General features: G+C 37.5%; 1 protein-coding gene across 1 annotated transcript in view; it reads right to left on the bottom strand.

The window, feature by feature from the left end:
• Positions 1–14347, bottom strand: part of Cdk13 (cyclin-dependent kinase 13) — a 140682-nt gene that overhangs the window by 18786 nt on the left and 107549 nt on the right. The window contains exons 14-15 of the mRNA XM_013033003.1: positions 8470–8571; positions 8293–8370 (exon numbers count right to left, since the gene is read on the bottom strand). Coding sequence (XP_012888457.1) covers positions 8293–8370; positions 8470–8571 — 180 coding nt within the window. The remainder of the gene's footprint in view (positions 1–8292; positions 8371–8469; positions 8572–14347) is intronic.

Below are 14347 nucleotides of genomic sequence, written 5' to 3'. Positions count from 1 at the left end.
CTTATGTGGTGCTGAGGAATCGAACCCAGGGCCTCAGGCATGCAAGGCAAGTGCTCTACCACTGAGCCACCTTCCCAGCCCCTGTCTAGGAAACTTTTACTTCACATTTTATTTAAATTTTACAACCCTAACCATATTTTGTTTTGGCACTACCGTGTTTTGAACTTAGGGGATCGCACTTGCTAGGCAAGTGCTCTACCAGTTGAGCCATGTACCACCCCCATCCCACCCTATGTTTTTGCCTTTTTAGTTTCCAGACAGGACTCAAATATTTTTCTTCCAGACTGGCTTTGATCTGCATCCCTATGCCTCTTGAGTAGTAAAATTTACTCATGTTCCACCATACTGGCTTACAAAATGTAATGAGATCTTACTAATTTTGCCTAGTCTATTCTCAAATCTCCATCATCCTTTCTGAGTACATACAAGGCAAGGAGTATCCTATTTAGTCCTGTTTTAATTGTGAAGAAATGAATTTGAAGTATTATAGAACTTATCCCAAGTCACCAGAGTTTAAAGTAGTTGAGCTGGCATTTGAACTCTAGAAATCTACAACTCATTCCTCTTTTTTTTTTAACTTAAATGGATTAAAGCTAAATTAATACAGCTTGACCAATTCAGAATCCCCCAACCCATCATGTCCTTTCTGTAAACTAAACAGTATACTACTAAGTGGATGGACTTAAACATATCCACAGAATACAGGTCTTTACTATGCTGTTTTTCATTTCATTCATACCTACTCAAGTGTTTTGGGGGACACCTTCCCTGACCTTACACATACTACTCCTCAACTCTCAAAACCTGATAATTCATTATGTGTTTTGTCTGTACCCTTTCCCAAACAGAAATCAGAAATAAAAATAATGGATTTTGGGGGGCTGGGAAGATGGCTCAGTGGTAGAGCGCTTGCCTTGCATGCCTGAAGGCCCTGGGTTTGATTCCTCAGCACCACATAAGCAAAAAGAAAAAAGCCGAAAGTGGCACTGTGGCTCAAGTGGTAGAGCACTATCCTTGAGCTGAAGAGCTGAGGAACAGCACCCAGGCCCAGAGTTCAGGCCCTACGACCGGACCCAAAAAAAAAAAAAGGATTTTTTGATAACTCTGCCTTCATCTCCACTGTATCCTAAGTGCCTAGAAAGTAGTACACAATCAATGATCAATACTGTGCATCCTTCCACTTGATTTACTAATGTTCTATGTTATACTCTTATGATTCATAACTTATTTATTCCTAGTTTTCTCTTGAAATTCTATTGATTCATCTATATACTGTGCCAAAGTGGATTTAGTTACTATAATCAGGACAATTTTTTTTCCTCCAGTTTTGGGGTATGAACTCAGGGCCTGGGGACTGTCCCTGAGCTTTTTCGATCCAAGCTACTAACACTCTACTACTTTGAGCCACAGTGCCATTTCTAGTTTTCTGGTGGTTATCTGGAGGTAAATAAGAGTTTCATGGACTTTTCCTGCTCAGGCTGGCTTCAAATAGAGATCCTCAGAGCTCAGCCTCCTGAGTAGCTAGGATTATTGGCATGAGAGACTGGCTCAAGACAAATTTTTCTTCTGCTCTTAACACCCATTCCTTCCCCAGATATTTTCATGCTGAATATCCCAAACAAACATAAAATCAATTCCCCAGTTTCAAATACATCTTTGGAAATTGTTAGAGTGTGCTAGTATGGGATAAACCACTAGCTTAAAAAAAAAAATTAGCCAGGTGCTAATGGCTCACACTTGTGAGAATCCTAGCTACTGAGGAGGCTGAGATCTAAAGATCATGGTTCAAAGCTAGCCTGGGCAGGAAAGTCTATGAGACTCTTATCTCCAATTAACCACCAGACAATTGGAAGTGGTCCTGTGTCTCAAAGAGGTAGAACAGTAGCCTTGAACAAAAGAAGTCAGGGACAACTTCCCAGGCCCCAAGTTCAAGTCCTACAACTGACAAAGACCAAAAAAAAATCAGTGGCCTCCTAGCCAAAATCATCTGGCTTTCAACTCTTTTTCAAATCACTCTAAAATTTTAAGTGGGCTATTACAGTTTTTATATTTCTGGAATAAAATCAGTAATGGCTTTATTAAAGGCACCTTTCCATTGCATTAGTAGCTCTCACCTATAATCCTAACTACTCAGGAGACTACTGAGCTCTGAGTATCTCAGTTCAAAGCCAGCCTGGGAAGGAAAGTCCAGGAGACTCTGATCTCCAATTAAGCACCAAAAAAGCTGTAAGTGGAGCTATGGCTCCAGTGGTAGAATGCTATCCTTGAGCAATGAAGCTCAGGGATAGCAATCAGACCCTAAGTTCAAGCCCCAGGACTGTACCAAAAAAGTTGTTGCTCTTAGTATAGATGTATTCTAACATATCTCCTATTATTTCACCAAATCTTTTATTTTGGAGTGTTTTAAGTCATTCTCTGGCATGTTCTATGTACATATACATTTAATGTTACTACATTGAAATATGCTAGTCCTGTCTTCGCCTTCCTACTCTAAGTACCTTTTATTGATTCACCTTCCTGACTCTTACCAAGTAAATAGTCAACACTTATAACCTTAGGCACAATACTAGAAAGCAACCTTTCCTTAGTTCTCTTTATATTCTAACATTTCACAATTAAATACTATTCTGGCTGCCTACTTGTAATGTAAACTTTTATCACACTGAAGAGGTTCACTTTATACTTTCAACATTAAGAGTTTACATTCCACTGGGAGACAAAGGCTCACTCCTGTAAATCTTAGCTACTCAGGAGGCTAAGATCTGAGGATCATGATTTGAAGACAGTAGGGCAGGAAAGTCAATGAGACTCTTATCTCCAAATAACCAGCAGAAAACCACAAGTGGCTTTGTGAAAAAGCTCAGGGACAGCACCAAAGCCCTGAGTTCAAGCTCACAATCAAAAAGAAAAGAAAAGAAAAGAAAGTTTACATTCCTAGTAAATGTCTGTTCAGCACTTCTACTGAAATGATTGTATATAATAACTGATTTCCTAAAACCTCCTTGTATTCTTGGACTCTTATCCCAAGCTAAATATTGTACTATTTCCCTTAGAAATTATGTCATAGTATACAAAATTTTTACACTGTCTTTGTCATACTCACTATAAGAAGTTTTATTCCCTAAATAGTACAAAGTAATACTTGACTCACATCTCCACTTTGCCACTGGCTAGTTGGATGACCCTGCATAAATTCTTCACCTCTATAAGATTTGGTTCTTCTTAAGTATAAAGAGAAGACATTAGGTTGTTATGAAGTTTAACCTAGGAGATTAAGCTGAAACTCTTAGAACAAAGCTTGCTTTGTACATAAGCTCCATGTCTGATAGGCTCTAATATGCAACAGTATAAGGGCCAATTACAGCTTAAGTGAAAAATGGACCACACAGAATAGAAAAAAATAAATACACACACATAATTTAAGTACTTTATTTTAAGAGAAATTTTATAAATGTACATTCTCTAATCTTCTGACATTTGGCTTTGTCTTGAACAGAAGAGTCACTGAGTGGAATTCTGCATTAGTGGTTTTGCATAAGCCATACCCATAAGACAGCATCAAAGTCTTTTGGTTTCAGTTCTTTCAATAAAGTCAGAAATTAAAAACATTTTCTATGCAATCAGTATACTAAATTCCTCTAGGTTTTTGTTTTCCTTTCTTCTTATACATTATTTACTCACCCTTAATTATACAGCAACATTTTAAGATTTTTGCAAAGAACTGCATCTAAAGTTGGGAAAAAACTGGAAAGTATCTACCTCTTTTAAAGGTCATCAAATTCTTAATCTAATGGAATAGATATGTCTTATCAGCTAGCGTTTACTTACAGAGGGACTGGAGAACATTAAAGTCTATTCAACTCAAATTTGGATAAGCTTCATTCTAACTGCATTGTTATGAAATAGTTGAAAGAATATTACAGTTATTGATTTCTGCACAATTTGTAAGAATTTATCTGAAAATGTTGACACCCTATTCTTTGAATGATGGTTTAGCACTACATGCTTGGGTTTTCCAACTGTTCTAGGGTCAATTTAGGGGAATCGTGATCTCACAAATTTTACTTTCTTTATAGCTGAGGTTTATTTCTATCTAATTTTCATTTTAATTTTTAAATTTTCAAATGGCGGTAGGTCACAATTTTATTTCTATGTCCAATGCTTCTTGATCAGTCACCCTTCCAGTATTATTTTGTTTCTTTATAGTCCTTTCAAATTAAACTACTATATTTATATTTATACTGTTCATATAAGTAAACCAAAGACTAAAACTTGGATATGTTCTGAGACCTACACCATTAGTTGACTCTGTTGGTATAATTATCATAGAATTCATTTACACAAAGCTAGATGGTACAGCATAGATGTTATCAGCTAATGTGGACTCTATGTAACCAAGAGATAGTACACAGATATAATAGTTTCCCATGAAACATAGTATACTGCCTTACAGTTAACTTTGTTCTAGTAAGTACAAGTAATACACAGTAAAATAATAAAAAGTATTTAAACCAGCCAAGTAGCTATTATTCTCAAGTATTATGTACTTACCTAATTGTATGTGTATGTGTCTGCATCACAGTAGGCTCATTTGGCAACACTACAAACATGAATACTCTTTGCACTACAGCATACCTATGATGCCATCACGAGATGACAGAAATGCTTTAGCTCCAAAATAATCTTATGATCCATCATCATATATGTGGAGCACAGATGACTGAAATGTCATTACTATATTTAAAACTAAGCACAGGTTTACCCATGAACTAACAGAACTTATCTATTACTCCTTTCTTTTTTCTCTTTTTTGGTGCCAGTCCTGTGGCTTAAACTCAGGACCTGCACACTATCTGAGCTTTTTGCTCAAGGCTAGTTCTCTACCACTTAGGCAACAGCTCCACTTCTGGCTTTCTGGTGGTTAACTGGAGATAAGAGTCTCACGGGCTTTCTTGCCCAGGCTGACTCTGATCAAGATGCTCAAATCTCAGCCTGCTAAGTAGCTAGGATTTACAGGCATGAGCCATCAGTGCCTGGTTATTACTCTTTTTTAATGTATTTTAAATTTTTTGATATTTAAGAGACTGTTCCTTGTTTTGTGCTGATCATAGACCTTGAACTCAAGGCCTGGGAGCTGTCCCTGAGCTTTTTTTGCACAAGGCATTGCCACTTTTTTAGCCACAGCTCCACTTATGATTTTTTGGTGGTTAGCTGGAGATGCATCTCACACACTTTCTTGCTCAGGCTGGTGTCAAACTGCAAAACTTACATCTCAGCCTCCTAAGCAGCTAGGATTATGGACATGAGCCACTTGCCTCTCAGTCTAGTTTCCATTTTTATATTCTAGTTTTATTTTATTTAGAGGATGTAGACTGTACTTATTCCATTGTTTTGGAGTTTATTCTCATTTTCCTTTTGTAAATGTTCAATTTAACTTTCAAAAGTACACTTATTATCTTAGAGTGCCCAGTTCCTCTTGATTCTTCATTACTTGTCTGCCACATAATAACAAAAGATAACAGTTCCGAGTATTTACAGTTAGCTCTCCTCCTCTGCACCTTAGCTTGAAAGCATCCTCTAAATTTTTAATCCTGAGTCAAATACTAATGATATTTGAGAGGTGGGACTTCTAGGAGGTGGGAGGATCACGAGGGCTTCATAGACAGATGAATTATCAAGAGAGGGCTTCATTATAAGAGCCAGTTCTCTTTGGCTAACTTAGGCTTCCTCTTCCTGTGGCACATTAGGACTTCCGAGTCTCCTGATCAATAAAAGCCTCCACCAGATGCAACTTTTGGCCTTCAGAGAACCATGAGCTGAATATTATCTTATTTACAGATTGTCCAGTCTGAGGTATCCAGATAGTAACAACCAAAAAATAGTACTGGGCCAGGCACCAATGGGTCACACCTATAATCCTACTACTTAGAAGGCTGAAATATAGAGGATAACAGTTCAAGACCACCCTAAACAGAAAAGTTTGCTAGATTCCACCTCCAAAATAATCAGCAAAAAGCAGGTCTGCAGTTTTTACTCAAAAGGTAGAGCACCAGACCAGCAAGCTAGAGATCCTAAATAGTACCACAAAAAAAAAAAATTTTTAAGTAACTGAGATACTTCTCTGTTGGCCATTTTATTAAAATATTGTGTTTCAACTCCCCTCAGCCATGTCTGGGACATATGCTTCAATTGTAGGTAAGGCAACTAGCTGCACTGGTGTAAAAGAAGCACCAGTTAAGTGGGAGCCCATGCTCTGGTACCACAGTTCAAGAAATCGTGCCAGTTTCTAGCTTGAATATTACCAGGCTAGCCACGATATATCTAGAGAAGAAATAATCTCTAACTTATCTTTCTCTGCTATACCCTATAGTAAAACAGATCTTACCCAAAACATAAAAATGGGGTGCAGGAAGAATTTCTACCAATCTCTCTCTTATTGGGATCTTTTTTTTTTTTGGGTGGGTCGTGGGGCTTGAACTCTGGGCTTAGGTGCTGTCCTTGTGCTCTTCAGCTCAAGACAAGTGCTCTACCACTTGAGCCTCAACACCACTTCCGTTTTCTAGCGGTTTATTGGAGATAAAAGTCTCACGGTCTGGGGCTGGGAAGGTAGCTCAGTGGTAGAGTGCTTGCCTTGCATGCATGAGGACCTGGGTTCGATTCCTCAGCACCACATAAGCAGAAAAAAGCCAGAAGTGGTGCTGTGGCTCAAGTGGTGGAGTGCTAGCCTTGAGCTGAAGAGCTGAGGGACAGCGCCCAGGCCCAGAGTTCAAGGCCCATGACTGGGGAAAAAAAAAAAAAAAAAAAGAGTCTCACGGTCTTTCCTGCCCAGGCTGGCTTTGAACCGCGATCCTCAGATGTCAGCCTCCTGAGTAGCTAGGATTACAGGCGTGAGCCACCAGCGCCCAGCTGAGATCTTCTTTTTGACTGAAGTTTTCTGTTTCTCAGTTATAGTTTTCAAATTTAATCAGATGAAAAATTGGGGATCCTTCTCTTGCTATTTGTTGCTTTACATTCATTTTGTTCAATTAAAGAAAGGAAAGTAAAGGCCTAGCCCAGGCTCTTTTCTAGCTCTCTCTGCTCTCTATCTCTCTGCTCTTTTCTAGCTCTTTCCTCTCTTTCCCAGCTCTCTCTCTTTCCTAGGCCTTTCCCAGCCACGTGGAGTGCCAACCTTGCCTGGTCCCAGCAGGTCTACTGAATACCTACCTACCCCTTACCTGAATACCAAAAAAAAAAGGAAAGTATTTCCTATCCAACATCTTTCCTAAATAACTTTACTGTTATTTTGAAACTTTCATCTTTTAAGCTGAAAATTTACACTGTTGTCTTTAATATCAAACCCCCTTAAAATTTTTTATTATTTAAAAATTGCAAACATATAAGCAAATAATACGTATGAGTAACTGCTAGGTTCTATGACACCCGCCATAATGAACAGTGCTAGTGCCACATTAACACCCCAAAGATCACTGGCTTGTGTCTTCTGCAACGTCCTTACACCAGCTCTTTTCCTGCCTCACTGTATTTTAACAGTAGGGACTCTACAACAATGCACACTGAGCATATTTTTGAATGGCTGTCCTTGTCAAGATCAGCTTTCAGAGACATCTAGGGTAATCTACCATCACAAATTGTGCTGCCTGAATCTTTTGACTTTGAGAAATGAGTAGACGGAGATGATAATTGTTGAGAGTTACTAATTCTCTGTGGTGTATTTAACATTGCATTCATGTTTTATGCACATAAGACTAATTTTTCTTTTATGTCATGTCTTTACAGAACAATTCATATTTTCTGCTTCATATTTACTCTTTTCTTCCATACCTATCTTTAGGGACTTAAGTATTTCGATTTAATCTCCTGGGGGTGGGATTTTAGAGACTTAATTTTACTAGAACAAGTATGGAAGGGTTTGAATTTTCATTCATCCTCCATTTAGAAATCATTACACTTCAAGAGAAATAGCTCTTCTTTTTTTTTTTTTTTTTTTGGGGGGGGGGAGGGTCTGGTCGTGGAACCTGAACTCTGGGCCTGGGCGCTGTCCCTCAGCTCTTCAGCTCAGGCTAGTGCTCTACCACTTGAGCCACAGCGCCACTTCCAGCTTTTTTCTTTTTGCTTATGTGTTGCTGAGGAATCAAACCCAGGGTCTCATGCATGCAAAGCAAGCACTCTACCACTGAGCCACCTTCCCAGCCCCGAGAAATAGCTCTTCTGAAAAGACAAGCTTGAAAATTTTTTACCTTCCTATGGATTATGAAAACCCCAGCCCTACAAACACAATCATTATTAACTTACCTTATTAATTCTAGTTGTGCAAGTTCCTGATTTGCTTGAAATATGGGTTTTTTAGTGAAGAGCTCACCAAGGATACATCTAATGAAAAAATACATATATCATTACCAATATCCTGATTTTAACCCCCCCCCCACCAAAAGTTTTAAGTGAAATAAACCATCAGTAACCCTATCTTACCCACAGCTCCATACATCAATAGCTGGTGTATATCGTTCTTCTCCCAAGAGCAGTTCAGGTGGACGGTACCATAGAGTAATGACTTTGTTAGTATATGGCCGGCTAAAAAACACAAACAGCGCTCTCTTTAGAGAGTTAGCATTTGTTGCAAAATGATATTCTCTTGGAAAATATGAAATTGTCTTAGAAAAGTCTGTGGGGGAGAATACAAGGGAAGGGATGACATTGTCCAAACAGAAATGTACTCTTTACCTGACTTATGTAATTGTAACCCCTCTGTACATCATCTCTATAACAACAATAAAAAAATGTAAGTCTGTGAGAGTCTTAATTCCAATTAATCATCACACAAAGCTACAACTAGTGATATTCCTCAAGAAGCAGAGTGCCAGCCTTGAGAGAAAAAGCTAAAGGACAGTGCCAAAGCCTTGAGTTCAAGCTCCACTACTGGCACAATAAATAAATAAATAAATATCTTTGAAACAAAAATTCTAACAGAACATATCATTTAGCAGCATTTCATTAATTTTGATGCATTCTGGTTTACAAATAGAAAGCAAAGAAATGCAGTCTATGGAAGTCTATTATCCAAAGAACCACTAGAATAGGCATAGTACTTTATCAGATAACTTGTCTGTCCCTTTAAAAAGAGTCCATACTGCTTTATTTGCTATAGAAGAAATACTAGCCAAGTCATATAATCAAGTTTAACCATTACAATACAAAATTGCCAGCTAAATATTTTTAAATCTCAGAGAATGACCACATTCTACCTGGTTTATACCAATTAAGTGAGTCCTAGGAAATCTGAGGAGGTCCTGCAACTGACCTGTGGTAAAAGTATACAATTCAATTCAGTGTAACCACGTATCTTCAAACCAATTCTAAATCTCATTTTTTCTAAATGCCTTCTAAATCACAAAAACTCAAAAGAAATATCATAGGAAATCTTTCAGAAAAGCAGTGTTGCCACCCATTTATTTGAAATCAGCTTGGATCCACATCAATTTGGGGACAAAGGAAAAGGATTTCCTCTTACCAACAATTCCCTCTTACCAACTATAGATCTGAAGTTCCAGACAGGGGAAGCTGTCTGATCTGCTCTGTCCAAATATCTCCCAATAATTTAAGCATTAGAGTCACAAACATTCAACCTGAGCAGAACAATATTACCACAAACAGGGCATTATTACATATTCCATAGACAGAAAAATGTTCTCTTTAGTACAAACAGAAAATAAAGAAGATAGATTAAAAGATGTTTATTTTAATAGCAAATTTACATTATCTGTAGCCTTAATGATTTTTGTTTACTGGTATCACTTATCTTCACACAATGAAAAATGTTTAAGCTCAAATTTAGTTAAGGTAGATTTAGTCATTCTTTTAAAATGTTGGTATCTTTTGTGCCTTAACTCCTTTTAAATTCCTCCCTGACTTTTCCTCACTGAAATACTGTAACCCTTTCACAAACAGGAAAGATCCATCTCGGTAAAGACTAATTTCTAGTCTCAATAGTTTATTTTCACATTATTTCCTATTTTGTATTTCACTGAATGTCAGCTTCCCCACTCCCACCAATATGAACCCCTACACAGCACACAGGCAGCATCTGTACATGGCACTAAAGCATCAGGTGATATATACAAATTAGTTGGAGAACAAAATCCATATGTATTTATGAGTTTCCAAGACATTTCAAGAGTCTATCAGCATTCAAACCTTATAATAAAGCTAACTAGCTAACAACTCAAAGAAATATTTAATATAAATCTGCAAATAATTTTACTTAAAAAATAAAAGTGACAAATAACATGGACAAACTAAAAATTCAAGATGAATTTATTTAAAAGGGATATTTTAATAAAATTATTTTATAAATCAAATTATAGGCAATATATGTCATCCTGAGCAGTTAAAACTAGCTTTATTGATTAACTGCCTTATCAAACTCTAAAAATGAAAATACGAAACTTGATGAAATGTACTTCTAACTGTACCAAAGAAAAATATATAAGCCATGCTGGTAGTTCATGCCTGTAATCTTAATATATTCACAAAGCTTAGATGTGAGGATCACAGTTCAAACCAGCCAGGGCAGAAGAACTCAAGAGACTCTCATCTCCAGAAACACCAAAAGTTAAATTGTGGCTCAAGTGGTAGAACACTAGCCTTCAAGAAAAGAAGGAAAGAAAGAGAAAGAAGCCCAGGAACAGAACATAGGCCCTGAGTTCAAGCTCCAAGACCAGCACACACACACACAAAAAAAAAAATGCATACCAATTAATGGTTTTTCCAAATTATTTCCAAAAGATTAATTTTTGTCATAGACTTTGTATTTGTTTGATGACAGATTCCAATACTTTACTTCTATTCCAGTCATTAGGAAGAGCGATCAGGGGAAATGAGAAAAGTTGTGGTCTTCCCTACAAGGCTTGACACAAAATCATTCTGAGAAATAAAAATAGAACAATATAGAAGAATATACCTGCTAGACGTGTGGCTCAGTGGTAGAGCACCTGCCTACTCCTGAGTTCAAAGTCAGTATTACAAAACAACAACAACAAAAATCCTAACAAGCTCTAAGAAGCTTAGTTTTCTAATAACACAAATAATATTTTTCAGACAAATAAGGAGTCTTCAGGTAATAACCCCAAGAGACATCCCAGGCCTCCATTTTTTAATACCTACTACCTTCTACAATCGAGGGAGGGGATTCAAGAGCCTTGTTTCTTTTATCTACTCTCTCCCTTTTCCCTCTTTTTTCTGAGACACAATCTCCCTATATAGCCCAGGCTGACCTTGTATTCATGATCTTAAGTGTCTTAGCCTGAATGTACAGGTAATGATTGTACCACCACACCTAGCCAGAAATTCTTGATTCTTCTCTCTCTCCACATTCTTTTTTTTTTCTCTCCACATTCTTATCAACAAAGTAGATCCTAAAGCTCACACATTTTATGATTTTAAGACCTCAACTCAAGTCTGAGACACTACTTTCACTTATGCTACTCAAACAATGTATTCAGGGTTTTGATGCCTCAATCCCTGGTTCTCCCTACCTTTCACTTCATTTTTTAAACTTCATTGTGGTTTTTAGAGTATTAAACCATATCATATCACCCTCCTTTTCACACGGTCCAATGAGTTGCTCTGCAACTCAAAATTTAAACTCATCTCAGCTGATAAACCTGAACACTAAGGTTGGATCTCACTTGTCTCCCTGTGTTGACAGCCTTCTCCCTCAACAACCCCTTTCCAGCAAGTACCAATGTTTGAACTCACAACCTCACACTTGCTTGGCTGGTGCTCTACCACTTGAGCTAAGCCTCCAGCCCATCTTTTTGCTGGTTATTTTGGAGATGGAATTTCTGCCTAAGGTGGCTCCAAACTAAATCTAAATCTGAGCCTCCAGAGTAGCCTGGACTTTAAGTATGAGCCACCGTCACGTGGCCCAGGAAAACTTCTTGACCTTTTATTCTTCCAAGTTAGTTCCCAGGCTGTCCACCAGCTGACTTCCTTTTACTTTCTATTTAGGATGTTCTTTGGCCAGACTGTCATTAAATTTTCTTGCTCATCACTGAGGTCTTTGCTCCAACTTAAGTACTGAAAGATATCTAATTGCTCTAGTGAAAATTACCCCAGTGTAACCACCACCCCTATGCTTCCTTGCAACCATTTGTCTTACTTGCTTTGTAGTACTTAGTATTTTAAATTCTTTCCTCTAACTCTCCTTAGTACCACACAGTATTTTAAATTCTTTCTTTTAACTCTCCTCATTACCACCTAATGTGTGTAACAGCTCCACCTCTAATACCTACCTATAAGGTATTTCTTAGGTCAGCCTGATCTGGCAGAGTAAGCATTTATCAATACTTTCGATTTAGGTTGTTTACTATTCCCTTTTTCCCATTTTCACTCTTTTTTCTTTACTCTTTTTTGTATCATCTAAGGAAATGGCTTTTAAATTCCAGAAACATGACATTACTACCAAAAAAAAAAAGTATTTCCCAATTGATACTGTCATCATCTTACCTGTCTATTCTTATAACACATGCAAATTTACAAATCTTATGAGCACCTAAAAATAACACATTCAAAAGTAATTACCTTTTGCTGCAAACTGCTTCTCTCTTCCTGTTGCCTGTCTCAGCAAACAGCATCACCATTTGTGGCAGAGACTGATAGCTGTTTTCTAAACTCTGTTCTTCCTTTCTTCTATGGCAGCTGCCCAGCTATCCTACATTCCCAGCCTCACTGCAGTGAGGTGTGGCCACATTACCAAGTGCTCTCCAGCAGAACAGGAGTGTATGTGGTTAAGTGTCATCACTAGGCCTGGTGTCATAACATTCCTCCCTCTTTGCTCACTTCTGGCAACAGACTTGGCAGATCTTCCAACCTGGATTCCTGGATGACTGTATGAAACAGTCACCACTTGACCTGATGATATGGTTAAATATTAATGGTGCGCTAAGGTAAGCAACAACCATTCAGTAGTCAAGTGAAATATACAGAAATCTCTCATTCTTTTAACCATTACTAAATTTCATAGCCCCCTTTTTCTTCATCCCAGTGTTTTAGCCTTTGCTAACAATTTATTCAGCAATGTTCTAGGAGCAGGCATCAGGATATAGTTCACAACGTATATTCAATCACCAAACACTAACAATTCTCCACTATATCCTTATGATATAATTTGCCTATCTTTTCAACTGCTGTGCCTGTTGTACAGTTCTAGCCAAATCATTCTTTCTAAATTTACTACAACAGCTTCCTAATTGCCCTTGGTCTTTATTCTTAAAAGGCCAATCCACTTCTCAAAGTAGTCAAAATGATTGTATAAACTGTAATGACAATGTGTTACACCTTTAGTACACAAAGCTTTTTTGAAGTTACTAACCACACAAAGCCTGCAAACTATATTATGTAATTTGTTTCTTATTCCAACTACAATGAATCTCTAGTTCTCTGACAGGGCTGAAAAAATACATTTTCTAGAGCAAGGAGATAAAAGCAAGGGCAGAGAATGGAAATGGGGGGAAAAAACACAAAAACCAACTTCATAAAACTTAATAGTGCTTTACTCATGTGCTAAATGCTTTTAATAAGCTGGTTTTTAAACTCATGATGATTTATGCAAAAATTTTGTAAAATAAGCCACCTGTTATCCCAGCACTTGGGAAGCTGAGACTAGAGCATGAGGAGTTTAAGGTTAGCCTAGGCTACAGAACAAGATTCTGTTACAAAATATAGTAATAAAAACTTTTCTTGTAAAATCAGCACAGTAATTCACTTTGAACCTACCACTTAATTGGCAAGAAGGCAAGCATTGTGAAAGTATGTAAATAAGAGTTTAATCACAAAGGTAAATTTCAAGGTAAGTAGGGTTAGAAGAGAATTTAAGGCTAATTTCATGATTAACATCACTCAATAATAGTTGATACCATAGTCTTATTAGGATATTATATTTATGCAAAGCTGAAAGTAACAGATTTAAAGTAAAGCCAAAGTAACAGACTGAGATTATGTTTTGAAGTCAGAAAATTTAAATCCCAAGAAAATTAAAAGCATTATTGTAAAAGGCCAGGGAATAAATGAAAGTCCTTAAATCCTCAGAAATGAACATTTCAAATTTGGTCTTCTAAGTTTGGGTACCCATTGTCAGCATCCTAAAGATTATTTCATTTACCAAACAAAAGAATAAGCAGGGGGGCTGAGAATGTGGCTTAGTGATAAGAGTGCTTGCCTGGCATGCATCAAGCTCTGGGTTCCATTCCTCACTACCACATACACAGAAAAGGCTGGAAGTGGTACTGTGGCTCAAGTTGTAGAACACTAGCCTTGAGCACAGACAGGCTCAGGGACAGTGCTCAGGCCC

This window comes from Dipodomys ordii, unplaced genomic scaffold (genome assembly GCF_000151885.1).
Source record: "Dipodomys ordii isolate 6190 unplaced genomic scaffold, Dord_2.0 Scaffold161, whole genome shotgun sequence".
NCBI lineage: Eukaryota > Metazoa > Chordata > Mammalia > Rodentia > Heteromyidae > Dipodomys > Dipodomys ordii.
This window is presented reverse-complemented; position numbering and strand designations above follow the sequence as displayed.